The sequence below is a fragment of the Ranitomeya imitator genome, chromosome 2, assembly GCF_032444005.1.
Source record: "Ranitomeya imitator isolate aRanImi1 chromosome 2, aRanImi1.pri, whole genome shotgun sequence".
NCBI classification, from domain to species: Eukaryota; Metazoa; Chordata; class Amphibia; order Anura; family Dendrobatidae; genus Ranitomeya; species Ranitomeya imitator.
The window spans coordinates 136,641,492-136,666,182 of record NC_091283.1 but is presented as its reverse complement, the minus strand read 5'-3'; the positions used below and the strand labels follow the sequence as shown (position 1 = coordinate 136,666,182).

The window sequence follows — 24,691 nt, the reverse complement described above, 5'->3', positions numbered from 1 at the left end:
GGCGTATTCAGGAGAAATTGCATAACAAAATTTATGGTTACATTTCTGTTTTTACACTTGTGAAAATAAAAAAAATGGTTCTGAGTTAAGATGTTTGCAAAAAAAAGTTAAATGTTCATTTTTTCCTTCCACATTGTTTCAGTTCCTGTGAAGCACGTAAAGGGTTAATAAACTTCTTGAATGTGGTTTTGAGAACCTTGAGGGGTGTAGTTTTTAGAATGGTGTCACACTTCATTATCTTCTATCTTATAGACCCCTCAAAATGACTTCAAATGTGATGTGGTCCCTAAAAAAAAAATGGTGTTGTAAAAATGAGAAATTGCTGGTCAACTTTTAACCCTTATAACTCCCTAACAAAAAAAATTTTTGTTTCCAAAATTGTGCTGATGTAAAGTAGACATGTGGGAAATGTTATTTATTAACTATTTTTCATGACATATCTCTCTGATTTAAGGGCATAAAAATACAAAGTTTGAAAATTGCAAAATTTTAAAAATTTTCGCCATATTTCCGTTTTTTTCATAAATAATCGCAAGTAATATCGAAGAAATGTTACCACTAACATGAAGTACAATATGTCACGAAAAAACAATCTCAGAATCAGCGGGATCCGTTGAAGCGTTCCAGAGTTATAACCTCATAAAGTGACAGTGGTCAGAATTGCAAAAATTGGCCTGGTCATTAAGTACCAAATTGGCTCTGTCACTAAGGGGTTAAACATTAAACCATTAAAAACAATTGTGAGACATCCAAAAAGCCATGTCCAATAATGTGGATCATAGACCACCCGTGACTACTCAAACATGCTCAATATTGTAAACATAGGCTCAGAAATGAGTGTATTGATACCATTCAGAAAAATATATATGAGCTGCCCCATCTATTCACAGTACCATATAGATTGTGTGGTGGACAAAAAGAAGGAATAGTTCTATATATGCCCGTGTATATACAGTACAGACCAAAAGTTTGGACACACCTCATTTAAAGATTTTTCTGCATTTTCATGACTATGAAATTTGTAAATTAACACTGAAGGCATCAAAACTATGAATTAACACATATGGAATTATATACTTACAAAAAAGTGTGAAACAACTGGAATTGTCTTAGGTTAGGTTCACATTGCGTTAAAGCAGTCTGTCTAGCGCTACGGACTGCGCTAACGCAATGTCCCAAAAGGGATCGCGTTAGCCGATCCCGCTAGCGCAGATGCCCGATCTGTGCTAGCGAGGAACGGACCGTGAACGCTGCAAGCAGCGTTCGAAATCCGTCACTCAAATAGCGATGCTTTCGCCATTACAAGCAATGGCGGCGTTAACGGACTACGTTACACCGCATTATGCCGCGGTGTAACGTAGTCCGTTAAACGGGTTCACATAACGCAATGTGAACCTAGTCTTATATTCTAGGTTCTTCAAAGTAGCCACCTTTTGCTTTGATGACTGCTTTGCACACTCTTGGCATTCTCTTGATGAGCTTGAAGAGATAGTCACCGGGAATGGTTTTCACTTCACAGGTGTGCCCTGTCAGGGTTAATAAGTGAGATTTCTTGCCTTATAAATGGGGTTGGGACCATCAGTTGTGTTGTGCAGAAGTCTGGTGAATACACAGCTGATAGTCCTACTGAATAGACTGTTAGAATTTGTATTATGGCAAGAAAAAAGCAGCTAAGTAAAGAAAAACGAGTGGCCATCATTACTTAAACAAATTAAGGTCAGTCAGTCCGAAAAATTGGGAAAACTTTGAAAGTTTCCCCAAGTACAGTGGCAAAAACCATCAAGCGCTACAAAGACACTGGCTCACATGAGGACCGCCACAGGAAAGGAAGACCAAGAGTCACCTCTGCTTCTGAGGATAAGTTTATCGGAGTCACCAGCCTCAGAAATCGCAGGTTAACAGCAGCTCAGATTAGAGACCAGGTCAATGCCCCACATTGTTCTAGCAGCAGACACATCTCTACAACAACTGTTAAGAGGAGACTTTGTGCAGCAGGCCTTAATGGTAAAATATCTGCGAGAAAACCACTGCTAAGGACAGGCAACAAGCAGAAGAGACTTGTTTGGGCTTATGAACACAAGGAATGGACATTAGACCAGTGGAAATCTGTGCTTTGGTCTGATGAGTACAAATTTGACATCTTTGGTTCCAACCACCGTGTCTTTGTGCGACGGATGGACTCTACATGCCTGGTTCCCACCATGAAGCATGGAGGAGGAGGTGTGATGGTGCTTTGCTGGTGACACTGCTGGGGATTTATTCAAAATTGAAGGCATACTGAACCAGCATGGCTACCACAGCATCTTGCAGCGGCATGCTATTCCATCTGGTTTGCGTTTAGTTGGACCATCATTTATTTTTCAACATGACAATGACCCCAAACACACCTCCAGGCTGTGTAAGGGCTATATGACCAAGAAGGAGAGTGATGGGGTGCTACGCCAGATGACCTGTCCTCCACAGTCACCAGACCTGAACCCAATCGAGATGGTTTGGGGTGAGCTGGACCGCAGAGTGAAGGCAAAAGGGCCAACAAGTGCTAAGCATCTCTGGGAACTCATTCAAGATTGTTGGAAGACCATTCCTGGTGACTACCTCTTGAAGCTCATCAAGAGAATGCCAAGAGTGTGCAAAGCAGTCATCAAAGGAAAAGGTGGCTACTTTGAAGAACCTAGAATATAAGACATATTTTCAGTTGTTTCACACTTTTTTGTTAAGTATATAATTCCACATGTGTTAATTCATAGTTTTGATGCCTTCAGTGTGAAGTTACAATTTTCATAGTCATGAAAATACAGAAAAATCTTTACATGAGAAGGTGTGTCCAAACTTTTGGTCTGTACTGTATATACACACACACACATATATGTAAATAGGTCTAACAAATAGCAACGACCATATATGGGTTGATAGACTGAATAATGTATGCAATAATAAAGAAAAGAATCGTGAAATACAGCTTTCCAATAAATCCAGCTGGATACACCTAATATGGTGTCACAGTCATGGAAGCAAATGCAGGATATAGCATGGTCAAAGAACCGTAAATATCTGATATGCAAAACCTGTTATCCACCTAGAGGTAAGGAAAAGGAAGGCCAGAGCTCAGACCCCACAAATGGGGCATGAAAATATCCAATGGAGAGCTATGCGAGCAATGAGTAATGACGGGTGAACCCCACGCGTATCACCACCAAAGTTGTGGCTTCTTCAGGGGAGGAAATTTCCTGTGTGCGGTATGGCGGTACACGGTATTGGCTCTGTACGGTATGGCGGTACATGGTGTGGCGGTGTACACGGCATGCCTGGATACGGTTTGGTAATATTCCCCTTCTTACTCCCCTTTTGTTTTGTGCAGCTCCAATGAGGATCTGGATGAGATTTCCTCTGCAGATATTCGGTATCTTCTGCTGCCCGCTCTTCTCGGAGCCCTGACCCTAAAGCAGGTGGATCTCAGCCATAGACGACAGCACCTGGAGGCCGCTCGCTCCTATTTTCTAGACTTCCTGAAAAGATGCCATGACTACAAAGTTTCCAGTTTTAACCTCCCTGGACAGGAAGAAGCCGCTCAAGAAGATTGTGAACCAGTACGCAGTACCCGTGTAGGGGTGCCTCCTAATCTGACTGCAATGGCGATGCAGAGGCAGGCCAAGATTGAAAGGTACGAAGACCTGAATAATGAACTAGTGTCTGTGTTTTCACTTCAAAATTGTTCACAATTCAATAGTGGACTGGAAAAGAAGTGTTTTCATAGCATGCATACATCAGGAATAGTGTGCTCATAGCATGCATACAGCGGGAATAGTGTGCTCATAGCATCCATACATCGGGCATAGTGTGCTCATAGCATGCATACATCAGGAATAGTGTGCTCATAGCATGCATACAGCGGGAATAGTGTGCTCATAGCATGCATACATCAGGAATAGTGTGCTCATAGCATGCATACATCAGGAATAGTGTGCTCATAGCATCCATACATCAGGAATAGTGTGCTCATAGCATGCATACATCGGGAATAGTGTGCTCATAGCATGCATACATCAGGAATAGTGTGCTCATAGCATCCATACATCGGGAATAGTGTGCTCATAGCATGCATACATCAGGAATAGTGTGCTCATAGCATCCATACAGCGGGAATAGTGTGCTCATAGCATGCATACATCAGGAATAGTGTGCTCATAGCATGCATACATCAGGAATAGTGTGCTCATAGCATGCATACATCAGGAATAGTGTGCTCATAGCATGCATACATCAGGAATAGTGTGCTCATAGCATGCATACATCAGGAATAGTGTGCTCATAGCATCCATACATCAGGAATAGTGTGCTCATAGCATGCATACATCAGGAATAGTGTGCTCATAGCATCCATACAGCGGGAATAGTGTGCTCATAGCATGCATACATCAGGAATAGTGTGCTCATAGCATGCATACATCAGGAATAGTGTGCTCATAGCATGCATACATCAGGAATAGTGTGCTCATAGCATGCATACAGCTGGAATAGTGTGCTCATAGCATGCATACAGCTGGAATAGTGTGCTCATAGCATGCATAGAGCTGGAATAGTGTGCTCATAGCATGCATACATCGGGAATAGTGTGCTCATAGCATGCATACAGCTGGAATAGTGTTCTCATAGCATGCATACATCAGGAATAGTGTGCTCATAGCATGCATACATCAGGAATAGTGTGCTCATAGCATCCATACATCGGGAATAGTTTGCTCATAGCATCCATACATCGGGAATAGTGTGCTCATAGCATGCATACAGCTGGAATAGTGTGCTCATAGCATCCATACATCGGGAATAGTGTGCTCATAGCATGCATACAGCTGGAATAGTGTGCTCATAGCATCCATACAGCGGGAATAGTGTGCTCATAGCATCCATACATCAGGAATAGTGTGCTCATAGCATGCATACATCGGGAATAGTGTGCTCATAGCATGCATACATCGGGAATAGTGTGCTCATAGCATGCATACAGCTGGAATATTGTGCTCATAGCATCCATACATCGGGAATAGTGTGCTCATAGCATACAAATATGAATCAATCCCAATAAATTATCATTTTACTTTTCTGATCATCAGTTGTCCTTTTGTCAACATGTTCAAGCAGTACTAAAGTTACAATTGTCTTAAAACTAATGCAAAGGGGCCATCTTTATTGCTCTGTTGTGGGCACGTTTTATAAAAATTGCTCCTGCAACCAATAATTCTGCTACTGAAAGGTACATAAATTCCAAAGTTTGGCTGCTCTGGATTCCATACACACTGCTCAAAAAAATAAAGGGAACACTAAAATCCCACATCCTAGATATCACTGAATGAAATATTCCAGTTGTAAATCTTTATTCATTACGTAGTGGAATGTGTTGAGAACAATAAAACCTAAAAATGATCAACGTAAATCACAACTAATATCCCACGCAGTAAACTGACTCTTTTAGGGCAAATATCATAAATGCTCCGCCATAATATACATACAAGAACCAAAAGAAAAATGGACACTAGAGCTAAAATTGAATATTTTACTCTTCGTCACGACAGCACCCCACATGAGAGAGAGGGATCCGCCCATAGGAACAGGAAACCTACAGAATAAAAGGAGGCGGTCCCCTCTCCTCCTCAGTTTAGGTTTCCTGTTCCTATGGGAATCCCAGGACGTACCTACAGAAGATCCCTGGGCCATGCACCCGCCTGCGTCAGTCTCTGTAAGGAACGGCAGGGGCTGCGGTTCCAGTAGCAGCGGCGGGGGAGCCACTGTGTTCAGCCTCCCCCCTCGTCTGATCGATGGCCATGGTCCGGGTTCGGTACCGCTGGTCCGCCCGGCTCCATGAGGACGCGTGCGCTCAAGCGGCCGGCTAAATGAAGCAGCCGCCGCATGGAGAGATGAGCGGCGCGTCTAACCCGGAAGTCGCTGGAGCACTTCCGGGTTCGGGCCGGGGAGGCAGGAGATTTGGCGCCATATTCAAAAGCTGCAGCGCTACTGTTGGCCGGTGTGTGGATGTGAGTATGGCTTCACCGGCCGACGAAGCGCACCTTGCGTTACCAGAGCGCTCTCCTAGTAAGGAGAAAAGCGCCAGGAGCAGCACTAAAGATGGTGGTCGACAGGAGCGATCTTCCACCAAACAAAAAGATCCCTCAAAGAATCCGCCTCCAGATCCGGTACCTGTCAGCTTCTCTGGGTGAGTTTAAAGACTTCTCTACCTATATGCTGATGTATGTTCCTCCTATGTCCCCTTCCTTTAGTCCAGGAAAAAGGCACACAAATCCAAGCACAAAGAATGTGCTTTATGTATACAGCCCCTACCAGATCCCTATATGAAGAAGTTATGCTCAGATTGCATCATACTGACCTTACGTCAAGAAAACATTATGACTCCATCTGACGTTAGAGCCATGATTCGGGAAGAGATGCAGGGACTGACGCAGGCTAGTAGCACCAGTTCCCGCCAACCTAGCAAGTCCCCATCTCCGGAAAATCCAGAATCAGATGAGGTGCATAAGTCCTCAGATGAGTCAGAATCTCGGCCAAGTTCATCCGAAGATGAAGGAGGGTTATGTCTGCCTAACAGCAGCGTGGACAACTTGGTGAAAGCAGTCAGAAACACGATGGGGTGCCCAGATGAAAAAGGGAAAAAGTCAGCTCAGGACATTATGTTCGCGGGGTTAGGACAAAGGAAACGTAGGTCCTTCCCCGTTGTTACCACTGTAAAAGAGTTAATTAAAAAAGAGTGGGACAAACAGAGCGCAAGAGGATTTTTACCATCATCCTCTAAAAGGCGATATCCCTTTAGTGACGAGGAGCTGAATACTTGGTCAAAAGTAGATGCAGCCGTAGCCTCAACCTCGAAGCAATCGGTCTTGCCTGTGGAGGATTCAGGGATGCTAACTGACCCATTGGACCGTAAAGCAGAGGCCTTGCTTAAAAAATCTTGGGAGGCCAATACAGGGGCATTCCGACCAGCCATCTCTGCTACCTGTACGGCGAGATCGCTGCTGGTTTGGATGGAACAACTGGAGGAGCAGATCAAATGTAGAACTGCAAGAGACTCCATTCTACCAAAGATCCCTCTAATGAAGGAGGCTGTAGCATTCCTGGCAGACGCCTCAGTAGATTCGCTATGCCTAGCAGCCAGGTCAGCCGGCTTAATAAATACAGCCCGGCGAGCACTCTGGTTGAAGAACTGGAAAGGGGACGCACAAGCAAAGGCAAAGCTTTGTGCGCTCCCCTGCCAGGGTGAGTTCCTTTTCGGAAAGACTCTGGATGAGATCTTAAATAAAGCAGAAGAAGGGTTTTCCTAATCAATATCTTCCGTCTTACAGGAGAGCATTCAAGAGACGACCCTTTTCCAGGAAACCGTTTGAGCAAAGGGATCGCTGGGAAGCGAAAGACCCTAAGCAAAAAGGAGCTCTGTTTACCGGATCTTACAACTCAGAACGTGGCAAGTACCGCTAACCTTGAAGTGGGCGGCAGGTTAAAAATTTTTCTATCCAAGTGGGAACATATAACATCCAGCCGTTGGATTCTGGACATTATAAGAGATGGTCTAAAATTAGAATTTTTTAGAATCCCTTGGGATTCTTTTATAATAACATCACCAAAGGGACAAGAACAACAAGAGGCTCTAGAGTCCGAGATCATATCTCTTCTATCTAAAAAAGTGTTGGTGGAGGTTCCCCAAGATCAAAAAGGGAAGGGATTCTACTCCCCTTTGTTTTTGATCAAAAAACCAGATGGTTCATTCAGAACCATCATAAATCTCAAAAAATTAAATTCCTTTTTATATAATCGGACTTTTAAAATGGAATCTATTAGTTCTGCCATCAAGCTCTTGTTTCCTAGGTGTGTCATGGCCGGAATAGACCTAAAAGATGCCTACTATCATCTTCCCATACATGCCGAACACCAGCAGTACCTAAGGGTAGCGGTCATCCTAGCAGGACAGGTTCGTCACTTTCAGTATGTAGCAATGCCCTTTGGGCTTTCTATGGCTCCCCGCATCTTTACAAAGGTGATCCTGGAAGTGATGGCTCACTTACGCCAGCAGAACACTCTCATAATACCCTACCTGGATGATTTTCTTGTTATCGGAAATTCCATATCCCAATGTGAAATGCGGTTATCTAATGCGATCTCATCCTTGCAGGATCTAGGTTGGATCGTGAATTACGAAAAATCCAGGTTGAATCCAGACACCATCCAGATATTTCTGGGAATTCAACTAGATTCAGTAAGTCAGAGAAGTTTTCTGCCACAGTCAAAGAGAATAATTATACAATCAAAGGTGTCAGAGGCAATGTCAAAACCCTGCATGACCCTGAGAAAGGCCATGTCCTTACTAGGATCACTGTCCTCATGTATAGCAGCTGTGCTGTGGGCTCAATATCATACCCGTCAATTGCAGTATGAAATATTGTCCATCCAAAAGGAAGTACGACATTTAGAGAGTAAAATTACTCTTTCTAGTGATGTGATTGAATCCCTAAGCTGGTGGTTAGACATGGATCACCTTTCAGGGGGTGTACCATGTATGATAAATCCCTCTAAAACAATTATCACTGACGCCAGCCCTGTGGGTTGGGGCGCACATATGGAAGATAGTCTGATCCAAGACACCTGGAATCAGGCAGAGCTGGTGTGTTCTTCAAATTGGAAAGAGTTAAAAGCAGTAGAATATGCCCTAAGTCATTTTCTTCCACAGGTTCAGGGAATGCATGTGAGAGTTCTGTCGGACAATTCCACCACAGTGGCGTACATAAACCGTCAGGGAGGTACGCGATCAGGAACCCTGATGAACGTAGCAGCAAACATCCTCCAGTTGGCAGAGTTTCATCTTCCATCCTTAACAGCCCTGCACATCAAGGGGGCAGAAAACACCAAGGCGGACTACCTCAGTCGAAACAGGCTACGACAAGGGGAATGCTCGTTAAACAAGGACATATAACAAAAGCATGGGGCGTACCCCAAATAGATCTATTTGCCACAAGAGACAACAGACAGGTAAAGAGATTTGCTTCCCTGAACCTCATGGATCACCCAGACATGTTGGACTCTCTTCACCATCCTTGGAGCTTCAAGCTAGCGTACGCCTTCCCTCCAATGTCTCTGATACCTCTAGTGATCAGGAGGGACCAAGCCAGAGTAATCCTGATTGCGCCCTTCTGGCCAAAAAGACCATGGTTCTCATGTCTCCAGAGCATGTCTCTATGCGATCCATGGATCCTTCCTTTACACAAGGAACTGCTGTCTCAGGGCCCATTTTTCCACCCGCAAGTGAAAGGTCTTCACTTGATGGCGTGGAATTTGAGAGGCCGTTATTAAAGTCAAGAGGGTTCTCAGAACAACTGATTAACACCCTGATGTTGAGTAGGAAAAGATCTACCACCCTATTATACAGTAGGGTATGGAAAAAGTTCTTAGATTTTCATACAAGACCATTCTCTAGGCAAATTCCGATAGTTCCGATTCTAGAGTTCCTACAAAAAGGTAGAGAATTAGGTTTATCGGTGAACACCCTAAAGGTTCAAGTCTCAGCTTTAGGAGCCTTGTATGGAGACAACATAGCAGCTAACAAGTGGGTCTCCAGGTTTATCAAATCCTGTGAACGTTCCAATCCGGTCCATATTCCCCGTCTACCTCCGTGGGATTTGAATTTAGTCTTAGAAGCCTTAACTGACTCCCCATTTGAGCCACTAGATGCCATACCTCTAAAGGTCCTAACATACAAAGTCGCCTTATTGGTAGCCCTAACCTCAGCTAGAAGGGTTAGTGACATCCAGGCCCTATCGGTAGACCCACCTTTCTTAATGGTATTTCAGGATAGAATTGTCCTAAAACCTGATCCCTCATACCTCCCTAAGGTAGCATCCATCTATCACAGATCTCAGGAAATAATTCTGCCTTCCTTTTTTAATACACCTGTAACCCCAGAACAACATAAGTTGCACACCTTAGATGTCAGAAGAGCCATCCTGACGTATTTAGAGAGGTCTCAGACATGGAGGCAGAGTAGGGCTCTGCTTGTCTCCTTTCAGGGCCACAAGAAGGGACATGGGATCACAAAGGCTACCATTTCTCGATGGATCAGAGAAGCTATCTGTCTGGCCTACACATCGAGAGGCGAAATCCCGCCAGTGGGGATAAAAGCGCATTCCACGCGGGCCATGGCTTCCTCTTGGGCGGAACATGCGGATGTACCGATCCATATGATATGTAAGGCCGCAACCTGGTCCACACCTTCTACCTTTTACAACCATTACAGACTTGACCTTTCTGCTTCTCTGATTTGACCTTTGGTAGAGCTGTTCTTAGTACAATAATCCCACCCAAATAATGAATCTCTGAAAATCTCTCATGTGGGGTGCTGTCGTGACGAAGAGTAAAAAGCCGGATTACGTACTGGTAATGCTCTTTTAATGAGTCCACGACAGCACCCATGTATTACCCTCCCTAAATTCTGCACAGTTCTTTCCTTTAAGTTCAAAAAAGTAATGGTTGTATAGGGTTAAGAATTTTATGTTGCTGAATAAGAATGAATACTAACACTTTTGCGGTTCCCTTTTTATACTCTGTAAACTAAACTGAGGAGGAGAGGGGACCGCCTCCTTTTATTCTGTAGGTTTCCTGTTCCTATGGGCGGATCCCTCTCTCTCATGTGGGGTGCTGTCGTGGACTCATTAAAAGAGCATTACCGGTACGTAATCCGGCTTTTATTGAAGAAAACGTGTAAAAATTGAAGAACAATACTAACAAAAATAATAGGATGCAAAAAGATAAGGAGAGGCTACACACTAGTGCCACGTACTCATAGCCATACAGATATTAAATAAATAAGCTAATAAGCTAAAAAAGAGGGATGTACATTGCTCCTATCATATGAAGTCACATGAAAATGGAAATTATATGCACTTAAATATGTAATATCCATAAATAGACTGCCAAGCGTGTGAAAAGACCATAATAATCAATAAATATATATATATAAAATATCGGACATAACACTTCACACAAAATAGATTTCACATAGGAGCAAGGCTCATAGTAGCAAGGCCAAGTTTAAGGGGAGGTTCATAAATAGGAAGATACACAGGGCAGCATACAGACAAGTATATACAAGGGAAATTCCATATAGTATAAAGAGGCTGCATAAATAATTATCATGATATCCAAAGACCAACCTGTGATAGTATGTGGAAGAGGAGGCCCCGACGCGCGTTTCGCACACTAGCTTCCTCGGGGGGCGTTAGTGTAGGAGTCTAGGGGTCCTGTTTTTATACCCAATGTGGGGTGTTGAAGCAGTGCGGCTGTAATGGCGCTTCTCCTGGCGCCGCAGTGACCGGAAGCTGCGAAGTCGGCGTCCTACGTCACAGGTTCACGCCCTGCACTGACGCGTCAGTGAGAAGGGCCAGAAGTGCGACGTGTACAGGACACGTATCCCCGGCAACCAGGACACACAGGCCAGAGGGAGCGCTCACCGCTGCAAAGGATGTGGGATAGGCAAAACTAAGCGAGCAGGGAGCAGCAGAATAGTAAAGAGAGAAGCCAAGGTGAGTGTCGAATGGCGATCATGCAAAACATACCTGTGAATATACCGTGATGGGAGTGAAGGAGAGTGGATAGAGGTGCTAGTGTGAGCACTTTTTTCACACTAGCACTTCCTTGAGCACCTCTATCCACTCCCATCACGGTATATAGTGCAGGGCGTGAACCTGTGACGTAGGACGCCGACCTCGCAGCTTCCGGTCACTGCGGCGCCAGGATGAAGCGCCATTACAGCCGCACTGCTTCAACACCCCACATCTACTATATAAAGCTGAATGTGTGTATGTGTGTGTGTATGTATGTCCGGGATTGGCATCTGCACCGTCGCAGCTACAGCCACAAAATGTTGCACAGTCACACGTCTGGACCCCGAGAGCGTCATAGGCTATGTTGTGAGGTGAAATTTTAACTCCGCGCTTTCCAATTCACCAAACAATTTTGCCCCTATCTACATAATGGGGAAAAAAGTGAAAGGAAAAGTGTTGGAGGCATCGCAGCTACAGCCACAAAATTTTGCACAGTCACACGTCTGGACCCTGAGAGCGTCATAGGCTATGTTGTGAGGTGAAATTTTAACTCCGCGCTTTCCAATTCACCAAACTATTTTTCCCCTATCTACATAATGGGGAAAAGTGAAAGGAAAAGTGTTGGAGGCAAATTGACAGCTGCCAGATGTGAACAAGGGGGACTTAAAGAATGAGAGCGATGGCGCCAAAGACTATATACCGTACAGTTGCTAAGGTGGGGCCCCGACATGAGATACTCACCACACACGGGGATATGAACACACACACAAAATGCGCCACACACTACCACGTGCTTGAACACATATACCACCCTCAGCACACATTTCACCACACATACACCAACCTCGCCACATAAAAGTCGAAACACAAAAGTCACCGCTCAAAACTCACCACGCGCAAAACTCGCCACATGCAAAAAATAGGCTCACGCAAAACTCGCCACAAGTGCAAAACTCACCTCATGGAAAACTCGCCACACGCAAAACTTGCACATGCGGAAAAATTGCCACATGCACAAAATTTGCAACACATGCAAAAGTTGCCTCAAACAAAACTTGCACATACTCAAAAGGCACCAGACATAAAACTCACCACGCGCAAAACTCGCCATGCGCAAAACTTGCTGCACACAACTTGCTACACTAACCTGTCACATGCAACTCGACACACAAAAAGTTGCTACACGCATGTTGCCACACAAAACTCATCTCACAAAAGTCGCTACATGCATGTCGCCACACACAACTCAACACACACAACTTGACAAACGAAACTCGCCCTAAAACACACACAAGTCTGGTATTAGCCTTCAAAAATAAAATTCTGATTAATAAGCAGACAAACTACAAGAGCAACAAATGTACCATATAGGAAATACGGCAGCTGTCAGTCACATAACCTGTCTATTATGTGTATGTGTGAGCTAATATATACTGCCAGGGGGAGGGCTTCCTGTTGGCTGGGGATTTATCAGGCTGCCAATTTAGCTTACAAATACTGAGGTAAAAATACTGAGCAAATAACGTGTTAACGAGGTCTAATACAGGAGATCACACAGGTATATACTATATACAGGGGAGATGACACACAGATATATACTATATACAGGAGAGATGACACACAGGTATATACTATATAAAGGAGGAGATAACATACAGGTACATACTATATACAGGAGGAGATGACATACAGGTATATACTATATATAGGAGGAGATGACATACAGGTATATGCTATATATAGAAGATGACATACAGATATATACTATATACAGGAGGAGATGACACACAGATATATACTATATACAGGGGAGATGACACACAGGTATATACTATTTACAGGAGGAGATGACATACAGGTATATACTATATACAGAAGGAGATGACATACAGGTATATACTATATATAGGAGGAGATGACATACAGGTATATACTATATATAGGAGGAGATGACATACAGGTATATACTATATATAGAAGGAGATGACATACAGGTATATACTATATACAGGGGAGATGACACACAGCAGGTATATACTATATACAGGGGAGATGACATACAGGTATATACTATATACAGGAGATGACATACAGGTGTATACTATATATAAGGGAGATGACAAACATGTATATACTGAGGTGAAAATGAAAAGGTGTGAGTGCAAAATGAGGAGTGAGGGAAAATAGTGTAGTGATCGGAAAATGACAGATGTGAGGTCGAAATGACAAGTGTTAGGCGGGAATGAGAGGAGTGAGGGAGAAAATGAGAGGTGTGAGGGAGAAAATGAGAGATGTGAGGGGGAAAATTAAAGATGTGATTGGGAAAATGAGAGGCGTGATGGGAAAATAAGAGAAGTGACGTGCTATAACTAACCACAGATATTTACTATGCCCAGGCAACGCCGGGCTCTTCAGCTAGTTGGGTATAAAAACAGGACCCCTAGACCCCTACACTAACGCCCCCAGAGGAAGCTTTTATGCGAAATGCGCGTCGGGGCCTCCTCTTCCACGTACTTTCACAGGTTGGTCTTTGGATATCATGATAATTATTTATGCAGCCTCTTTATACTATATGGAATTTCCCTTGTATAAACTTGTCTGTATGCTGCCCTGTGTATCTTCCTATTTATGAACCTCCCCTTAAACTTGGCCTTGCTACTATGAGCCTTGCTTCTATGTGAAATCTATTTCGTGTGAAGCGTTATGTCCGATATTTTATATATATATATTTATTGATTATTATGGTCTTTTCACACGCTTGGCAGTCTATTTATGGATATTACATATTTAAGTGCATATAATTTCCATTTTCATGTGACTTCATATGATAGGAGCAATGTACATCCCTCTTTTTTAGCTTATTAGCTTATTTATTTAATATCTGTATGGCTATGAGTACGTGGCACTAGTGTGTAGCCTCTCCTTGTCTTTTTGCATCCTATTATTATTTTTGTTAGTATTGTTCAATTTTTATACGTTTTCTTCAATAAATATTCAATTTTAGCTCTAGTGTCCATTTTTCTTTTGGTTCCAATATCCCACGCAGGTCTGGAGTTGGAATGATGCTCAAAATCAAAGTGGAAAATGAAGTTACAGGCTGATCCAACTTCAGTGGAAATGCCTCAAGACAAGGAAATGATACTCAGTAGTATGTGTGGCCACCACGTGCCTGTATGATCTCCCTACAACGCCTGGGCATGCTCCTGAGGCGGCGGCGGATGGTCTCTTTAGGGATCTCCTCCCAGACCTGGACTAAAGCATCCGCCAACTCCTGGACAGTCTGGTGCAACGTGACGTTGGTGGATGGTGCGAGACATGGTGTCCCAGATGTGTTGAATCGGATTCGGGTCTGGGGAACGGGCGTTCCAGTCCATATCTTCAATACCTTCATCTTGCAGGAACTGCAGACACACTCCAGCCACATGAGGTCTGGCATTGTCCTGCATTAGGAGGAACCCAGGGCCAACCACGCCAGCGTATGGTCTCACAAGGGGTCTGAGGATCTCATCTCAGTACCTAATAACAGTCAGGCTACCTCTGGCAAGCACATGGAGGGCTGTGCGGCCCTCCAAAGAAATGCCACCCCACACCATTACTGACCCACTGCCAAAACGGTTATGCTGAAGGATGTTGCAGGCAGCAGATCGCTCTCCACGGCGTCTTCAGACTCTGTCACTTCTTTCATATGTGCTCAGTGTGAATCTGCTTTCATCTGTGAAGAGTACAGGGCGCCATTGGCGATTTTGCCAATCCTGGTGTTCTGTGGCAAATGCCAAGCGTCCTGCACGGTGTTGAGCTGTGAGCACAACCCCTATCTGTGGACGTCGGGCACTCAGACCATCCTCATGGAGTCAGTTTCTAACCGTATGTGCAGACACATGCACATTTGTGGCCTGCTTTAGGTCATTTTGCAGGGCTCTGGCAGTGCTCCTCCTGTTCCTGCTTGAACAAAGGCTGAGGAAGTGGTCCTGCTGCTGGGTTGTTGCCCTCTTACGGCCCCCTCCACGTCTCCTGGTGTACTGGCCTGTCTCCTGGTAGCACCTCCAGCCTCTGGACACGACGCTGACAGACACAACAAATCTTCTTGCCACAGCTCGCATTCATGTGCCATCCTAGATGAGCTTGACTACCTGAGCCACTTGTGTGGGTTGTAGAGTCCGTCTCATGCTACCACGAGTGTGAAAGCACAACCAACATTCAAAAGTGACCAAAACATCAGCCAGAAAGCATTGGTACTGAGATGGGGTCCCCACCTGCAGAACCACTCCTTTGAGTGTGTCTTGATAATTGCCAATAATTTCCATCTGTTGTCTATTTCATTTGCACAACAGCATGTGAAATTGATTGTTGAACAGTGTTGCTTCCTAAGTGGACAATTTGATTTCACAGAACTTTGATTTACTTCGGAGTTCTATTCTGTTATTTAAATGTACCCTTTATTTTTTTGAGCAGTGTACATGGGCACTTTATATCAGGGGTGTCAAACTGCATTCCTCGAGGGCCGCAAACCATGCGTGTTTCCAAGATTTCCTTAGCATTGCACAAGGTGCTGCAATCATTATGTGTGTAGGTGATTAAATTATCACCTGTGCAGTACAAGGAAATCCTGAAAACATGACCTGTTTGCAGCCCTCGAGGAATGCAGTTTGACACCTCTGCTTTATATAATGTGTATACATCGTGTTTATCACTTTTTGTAATGATATTGTTATCTGATGGGTTGCAGGTATAAGCAGAAGAAGGAGCTGGAGAACAGACTGTCCGGCTTGAAAGCAGCAGTGAAAAGTGGCACCGCTGATGAAGAGCAAGTGCGGGAATTTTACCTCCTGCATCTACAGCGCTGGGTGTGCATGGCCCTCGAAGAGGTGGAGAGTATTGACCAAGAGATGCCAATGGTAAAAGCCAGGGAAATGATGAAGGTGAGCCAGGTTATAGTCTTAATAGTAACATATGAAGATGGCGGTATGAAGTCAGTGTCAGAATGGCTTTGTGTATTGGTGAAGGTGGGACCAGGAAGACGGGCATTCATTGCACTCTTTCATTTCAAAAGACATATTTATGTGCCCTTATAGTGGTTCAGGAGATAAGCCGATACTAGAGGAAATGCACCATAAATTGGGTGAAAAAGAGGCTCATAGGGTAAGTATGGTAATGGCAATTGCATGTTCATAGTAAATTCAGAAGGCTCACCTTGTGCGGGTGTGCTAGGATAGGCACAACTCTATTGTGAGCATGATGTGTGACTAAACGTCCGTAACCTGTGGTATAGCGTGACCGTGACGCAATCCTGGGACTGTGGAGCAAATGTATTATTCCATTAGGAACTGAAAAGGACATGCAACGTTTAGCAGCCAGTCAAAAGTCGGGGTTACACCCCATCTAGGGATTTAGTTGTAGAAGAGTCCCTTAGTCTTTAAGTCTAAAACGTGATGTGTTTCGGAGTTATCTGCTCCTTTCTCAAATGCCAAGACTATCATTTGAGAATCCAGCAAATTGCTCTAAAATGCATCATGTTTTAGACTTACAGGGAATCTGTCACCCCCAGGATGTATAAAACCTATTAATATGGGCATACAGGTGATAGAAATGTTACACTGGTCCTACCTGTATGCCTCATATTAGAGGTCTTGTTGTGGATAAATGTTATAGTATTTCTGTATGTTAATCATTTCTTCCAGGCTCCGGGGCATGCAGTGCTGTAAAAAATCCCTGCCTCCTGTCTTCATTATAATACTATGAATAGGTCATATATGTCCTGGGGGTGACAGATTCCCTTGAGACCAAAGGACTGTTCTACAACTAAACGTGATGGAGCGTAAGCCTGACTTTGGATTGGCTACGCAACTCTACATGTTCTTTTCGGGTCTTATTAAGGTACCTTCACACTGAACGATATCGCTAACGATCAGTGACGTTGCAGCGTCCTGGCTAGCGATATCGTTCAGTTTGACACGCAGCAGCAATCAGGCCCCTGCTGTGATGTCGTTGGTCGCTGCAGAAAGTCCAGAACTTTATTTCGTCGCTGGACTCCCTTGAGACATCGCTGAATTGGCGTGTGTGTCGCCGATTCAGCGATGTCTTCACTGGTAACCAGGGTAAACATCGGGTTACTAGCGCAGGGCCGCACTTAGTAACTCGATGTTTACCCTGGTTACCAGCGTAAAAGTTAAAAAAAACAAACACTACATACTTACCTTCCGCTGTCTGTCCCTGGCGCTCTGCTTCCTGCACTGGCTGTGAGCGCCGACCAGCCGGAAAGCACAGCGGTGACGTCACCTCTCTGCTTTCCGGCCGCTGTGCTCACAGTCAGTGCAGGAAAGCACAGTGCCGGGGACAGACAGCAAAGGTAAGTATGTAGTGTTTGTTTGTTTTTTTAACTTTTACGCTGGTAACCAGCGTTTAGTAACCCGATGTTTACCGGCATCGTTGGTCGCTGGAGAGCTGTCTGTGTGACAGCTCTCCAGCGACCAAACAGTGACGCTGCAGCGATCGACACCGTTGTCGGTATCGCTGCAGCGTCGCTGAGTGTGAAGGTACCTTTACAATGACTGATATCTAAAGTGTTCGGTCAGATTAATGTTTTTGTTTTATGCCTAAACTGATTACAGCAAACACCTAAAGAACAATTTGGTGATAGATGCTTTTTCAAAGTACTGAAGGCCCCTGTTTGTGCCAGGTTAGTGCGTGTATGAATGTGAGGTAGTGGAGATGATCAATTATACAGTAGACTGCAATACTGTAATATTGTGTTGTATTGGCATTAAATGGATCATGTTTTCAGGTCTCCTAAGGTGACTAAAAGGGAACTTGTCCAATATCACTATTAACCTGTAGATAATATGCAGGTAAAGTGTGTTATGAAGGTGCCTGGCCACTGTACTGAACGTGCGCCTACCCTTTACTTGGATATGACACCTTGGACCCCTTGGTAGTACTGTGAGTAGCCTTCGTGGTGTAAACGTGCTACCATGACCTGCTGTGTTTATGGACTTGTCTCTGATCGAGCACATCTGGGACATGATTGGACAGCAATTGCAAAAGTAGCTGCCAGCAGAGGATCTTGATGATTTGCCCCAAGTGCATTCAGTGTGGTAGATCATTCCTCAGCCATTAATAACCTTATTGATAGCAGCGAAGTCATGGAAGTGCTGGGATTTCTGTGTGTGGGGCTGATACACAATAATGATTAAATCAGGATGGTTCGAAAATTTAGTTTCCATATTTTCATTATTTGCATATCATTAAAATGTCCAACATTCAGTGAATTTCATAGGTCCACAACTTTGCTTTCTTGGTGTTGCAATTGCAATCTCAAGGAGTGTATATACAATCATGGCCAAGTATTGACACCCCTGCAATTCTGTCAGATAATACTCAGTTTCTTCCTGAAAATGATTGCAAACACAAATTCTTTGGTATTATTATCTTCATTTAATTTGTCTTAAATGAAAAAACACAAAAGAGAATGAAGCAAAAAGCAAAACATTGATCATTTCACACAAAACTCCAAAAATGGGCCAGACAAAAGTATTGGCACCCTCAGCCTAATACTTGGTTGCACAACCTTTAGCCAAAATAACTGTGACCAACCGCTTCTGGTAACCATCAATGAGTTTCTTACAATGCTCTGCTGGAATTTTAGACCATTCTTCTTTGGCAAACTGCTCCAGGTCCCTGATATGTGAAGGGCGCCTTCTCCAAACTGCCATTTCTAGATCTCTCCACAGGTGTTCTGTGGGATTCAGGTCTGGACTCATTGCTGGCCACCTTAGAAGTCTCTCAAACCATTTTCTAGTGCTTTTTGAAGTGTGTTTTGGGTCATTGTCCTGCTGGAAGACGCATGACCTCTGAGGGAGACCCAGCTTTCTGACACTGGGCCCTGCATTATGCTGAAACATTTGTTGGTAGTCTTCAGACTTCATAATGCCATGCACACGGTCAAGCAGTCCAGTGACAGAGGCAGCAAAGCAACCCCAAAACATCAGGGAACCTCGGCCATGTTTCACTGTAGGGGCCGTGTTCTTTTCTTTGAATGCCTCTTTTTGTCTCCTGTAAACTCTATGTTGATGCCTTTGCCCAAAAAGCTCTACTTTTGTCTCATCTGACCAGAGAACATTCTTCCAAAATGTTTTAGGCTTTTTCAATTAAGTTTTGGCAAACTCCAGCCTGGCTTTTTTATGTCTCGGGGTAAGAAGTGGGGTCTTCCTGGGTCTCCTACCATACAGTCCCTTTTCATTCAGATGCCGGCGGATAGTACGGGTTGACACTGTTGTACCCTCGGACTGCAGGGCAGCTTGAACTTGTTTGGATGTTAGTCGAGGTTCTTTATCCAACATCCGCACAATCTTGTGTTGAAATCTCTTGTCAATTTTTCTTTTCCGTCCACATCTAGGGAGGTTAGCCACAGGGCCATGGGCTTTACACTTCTTGATGACACTGCGCACGGTAGACACAGGAACATTCAGGTCTTTGGAGATGGACTTGTATCCTTGAGATTGCTCATGCTTCCTCACAATTTGGTTTCTCAAGTCCTCAGACAGTTCTTTGGTCTTCTTTCTTTTCTCTATGCTCAATGTGGTACACACAAGGACACAGGACAGAGGTTGAGTCAACTTTAATCCATGTCAACTGGCTGCAAGTGTGATTTAGTTATTGCCACCACCTGTTAGGTGCCACAGGTAAGTTACAGGTGCTGTTAATTACACTAATTAGAGAAGCATCACATGATTTCTTGAACAGTGCCAATACTTTTGTCCACCCCCTTTTTTATGTTTGGTGTGGAATTATATCCAATTTGGCTTTAGGACAATTCTTTTTGTGTTTTTTCATTTAAGACAAATTAAATGAGGATAATAATACCAAAGAATTTGTGTTTGCAATCATTTTCAGGAAGAAAAGGAGTATTATCAGACAGAATTGCAGGGGTGTCAATACTTTTGGCCATGACTGTATATATATATTTATGCAGAGTATTGCTTTATACACCAGTTAATCTGTATGGTTGCCACAATTCCTACTATTACTTTTTATTTGTTGAGTATTAAAGGGAATCTGTCAGCAGGTTTCTGCTATGTAATCTGACAGCATCACGATGTAGGGCAGAGACCCTGATTCCAGCAATGTATCACTTAGTTTACAGGGTGCAGCAGTTATGAGGGCCAAAGCTTTCTTTGTTGCAGAGCTCAGTTGTTGATCTTAGAATATCCCCACCTACACCACAGCTTTCTGTGTAAAATGTATAGTGATAGAGCTTCTAAACAGTGCTGGAGTGTGGTTGGACTAGGAGGCACAAGGGAAGATGTCCTGTACTGATAATATCCTGTTGATAAAAGACTGATTGTATTGAAACAACAAAATACAGCTTAGTGAGTGATACATCCTTGGAATCAGGGTCTCTGCCCCTACATTACGCTTCTTTCAGATTATATAACAAAACCTGCTGACAGATTCTCTTTAAAGTCTATTGGCATTTTAGATTGTATATTTTATCTTTTTACTATATTCCTGTAGGGCGCTGAGGTTGCTCATCCTCCACGTCCGAAAAGACCACCTATGAAACCATTTATCCTGACTCGAGACGCCCTCCAGGCAAAGTACGTGGTAGTTCATTCTATTTCGTCTACCATGTTTTTACTTATCTTTCATTTTTTGTATACATATTAAAACTGTTTAATCTACAGGGTCTATGGAGCAGGATATCCTAGTCTTCCTACTATGACAGTTGATGACTGGTACGAGCAGCATCGCAGTAAAGGAGTTCTCCCTGATCAGGGTGTTTTCAACAAACCAACAGGTATATATATATTGTTTTAATATAAGTTGCGGCTTGCTTTAAAGTGATTCTCCAGAAGTAGAAAAATAATCGATTAGTATAATGTCATAATATATTCATAAATTCTTATTGAAATCACATTCATTTTGTCTAAGGAGATGATCACTATAGTACATTAAAATGGCGGCTGTCTTATGATGGATACCTATTGTAGAATGTGAGCAGTCTCTTCTTACATTAGCACATCTTATCTCATCACCTCTGATATCTCCTGTAATAGATCAGATTCACAGGGTGGACAGCAGTGCGAGCAGCCTCTTCTGATCTAAGCACTACTGATATCTCCTGTATTAGATCAGATTCTCCTGTATTAGATCAGATTGGCATGATGGACTGCAGTGTGAGCAGACTTTTCTTACACACCCTTGGTATCACCAGTATTAGATCAGATTGACAGGGTGGACAACAGTGTGAGCAGTCTCTTCTGATCTCGGCACCGCTGGCATCTCCTGTATTAGATGAAACAGGCAGGGTGGGCAGCAGTGTGAGCAGCCTCTTCTGATCTCAGCACCACTGGCATCTCCTGTATTAGATCAGATGGACAGTAGTGTGAGCAGCCTCTTCTGATCTCGGCACCGCTGGCATCTCCTGTATTAGATGAAACAGGCAGGGTGGGCAGCAGTGTGAGCAGCCTCTTCTGATCTCAGCACCACTGGCATCTCCTGTATTAGATCTAGATGGACAGTAGTGTGAGCAGCCTCTTCTGATCTCGGCACCGCTGGCATCTCCTGTATTAGATGAAACAGGCAGGGTGGGCAGCAGTGTGAGCAGCCTCTTCTGATCTCGGCACAACTGGCATCTCCTGTATTAGATCTAGATGGACAGTAGTGTGAGCAGCCTCTTCTGATCTCAGCACAACTGGCATCTCCTGTATTATATCAAACAGGCAGGGTGGACAGCAGTGTGAGCCATCTCTTCTGATCTCGGCACCGCTGGCATCTCCTGTATTAGATCGGATAGAGTGGACAGCAGTGTGGGCAGCCTCTTCTGATCTCAGCACCACTGGTATCTCCTGTATTATATCAAACAGGCAGGGTGGACAGCAGTGTGAGCCATCTCTTCTGATCTCTGCACCGCTGGCATCTCCTGTATTAGATCGGATAGAGTGGACAGCAGTGTGGGCAGCCTCTTCTGATCTCAGCACAACTGGTATCTCCTGTATTATATCAGATAGAATGGTGGACAGAAGTGCGGCAGCCTCTTCTACAGCGCATCTGGTCTTCCCACTATTGGAACCGAATTTTCCACTGCTAGCACTCAAAATAAGTGTGATTTGCTAATTATTAATTAGTTAGCAAAATAGTTTGCATGTTCATAATGTGAATTTAATTAGTTTTTTATGCCCGGAAAACCCAATTAAAAAGTTTATATTTTAATATTTTAGAGCTTTGTTTTTTTTCTTTATTGTTCTGCAGATCAGGAATTTGTGCACAGAATGGTGTAAGAGTGCATAGATTTAATTTTAGAACCCTAAATCCATATCTTTTCCGAAAGTGAAAACCTTTGGGGTTGCCGCTCTCTGCACTTAATACACACGAGCACCTGCAAGCAATTTTGTGTCAAAGTGGCAATAACCTTTATCAGAAAAAATGCATATAGCGAACATTAGTGTCTAAGGCCAGTTTCACATTTGCGGTTGTGTCCGCAGCGTTTCTTCCGCAATTATCCGCATGCGTTGTGTATTCCTATAATTTAACATTAGGGACGCATGTGTCTGCGATCAGTTGCGTTTTGCCGTGTTTGACAACGCATGCGTCGTTTCCTCATCCGCGGTTTGGCGCGGTAAACGCTACAGGTAGTAATTTTAGAGGCGTCAATTTGCTGCCTAGAAACGTATGCGGTTGTTAGCGGATGGAATGCGGCAAGAAAATGCATTGCTGTCTATGTGAACGCATGCGGCCGCAAGCACATGCGTTTGCTTGCGTTTGTGAACGCATCTGTTGCACCACAGGAAAACATGTCTAGACACTGATTAGCCACCCCCCACATACAAGGTGATAAAGGGAGGGAGTGGACATTTGCAGGCCACTACTCAGCAGACAGAGAACCAAACCAGAAAGACGAAAGCACCTTGGAGGAAACAGGACTCTGAACAATGTGAGTATATCCTAGCCAATGCCTTTATTTTCTATTTTCTGTCTCTATATGTCCTAATTTCTGCCATTTCTTTCTTTCTGCGTGCATCAGAATGTCATCTTCTTCTGATGAGGAGCAACGTCATGGGCCTTCACAAGCCAAACATGTCAGTGAAGTGAGTACTCAACTCCTCAGATTGGTAAGTATTCATTGTCACATCTACACATGTGACAATTTTTTTTCCTTTTTTTAGAGCACTTCTTCCACTGCGGCAGAGGGTGAGCAGGAGCAGCGGGTTCACGGCCGGCTGGCTGTTGTGAATTCTGCTTTTGGGCTCCCTCCGGTGGTTGTAGGTGGTAATGCAGTTGTCCCTGGGTTGCAGTCCTGGTCAGGTGTATCTGCTGATTGCAGTTCTGACTGGGGTATTTAGGTGTGCAGGATTCATTAGTCCTTGCCAGTTGTCCATGGTTGTTGGGAGGTGTTGGACCTCTGTCTGGTTCCTCCTGCCTTACTGCCAAATCAGCAAAGATAAGTGTCTGGTTTTGTTTCTGTGGCACACATTCTGTGTGCTTTATAATTCAGTGCTATTCATTTGTTTTTTCTTGTCCAGCTTAGATTGTGTCAGTATTTTCTCAGTCTTGTTGGATTCTCAGGAGTTGCAGATATACGTTCCACGTCTTTAGTTAGATGGTGGAATTTTTTGTATTATCTGCTGTGGATATTTTTGGAAGGGTTTTAATACTGACCGCTTAGTATTCTGTCCTATCCTTTCCTATTTAGCTAGAGTGGCCTCTTTTGCTAAATCCTGTTTTCTGCTTGCGTGTGTCTTTCCTCTCCTACTCACAGTCAATATTCGTGGGGGGCTGCCTATCCTTTGGGGTTCTGCTCTGAGGCAAGGTAGAATTCCTATTTCCATCTATAGGGGTATTTAGTCCTCCGGCTGTGTCGAGGTGTCTAGGGTTTGTTAGGCACACCCCACGGCTACTTCTAGTTGCGGTGTTAGTTTAGGGTTTGCGGTCAGTACAGTTTCCACCTACTCCAGAGAAAGTTTCATGCGGCTCCAAGGCCACCGGATCATAACAGTACAACTGGCCAATAATGAGTTAAATGCATCTCAGAAGAAGGGAAGAAAGGTGTTGAGCCATTTTTTTTTCTGCAGTCTGCTTTGTCTTCTCTTCCCTCTTTTTCT

The 24,691-nt window shown here is 43.9% G+C and overlaps 1 protein-coding gene across 1 annotated transcript in view; it reads left to right on the top strand.

Moving 5' to 3' along the window:
• The window catches only part of IGBP1 (immunoglobulin binding protein 1), a 52,884-nt gene that overhangs the window by 10,672 nt on the left and 17,521 nt on the right, over positions 1-24,691 (top strand). Inside the window, exons 2-5 of the mRNA XM_069747325.1 lie at positions 3,359-3,661; positions 16,321-16,513; positions 21,105-21,187; positions 21,275-21,387. Of these exons, the coding sequence (XP_069603426.1) occupies positions 3,359-3,661; positions 16,321-16,513; positions 21,105-21,187; positions 21,275-21,387 (692 nt within the window). The remainder of the gene's footprint in view (positions 1-3,358; positions 3,662-16,320; positions 16,514-21,104; positions 21,188-21,274; positions 21,388-24,691) is intronic.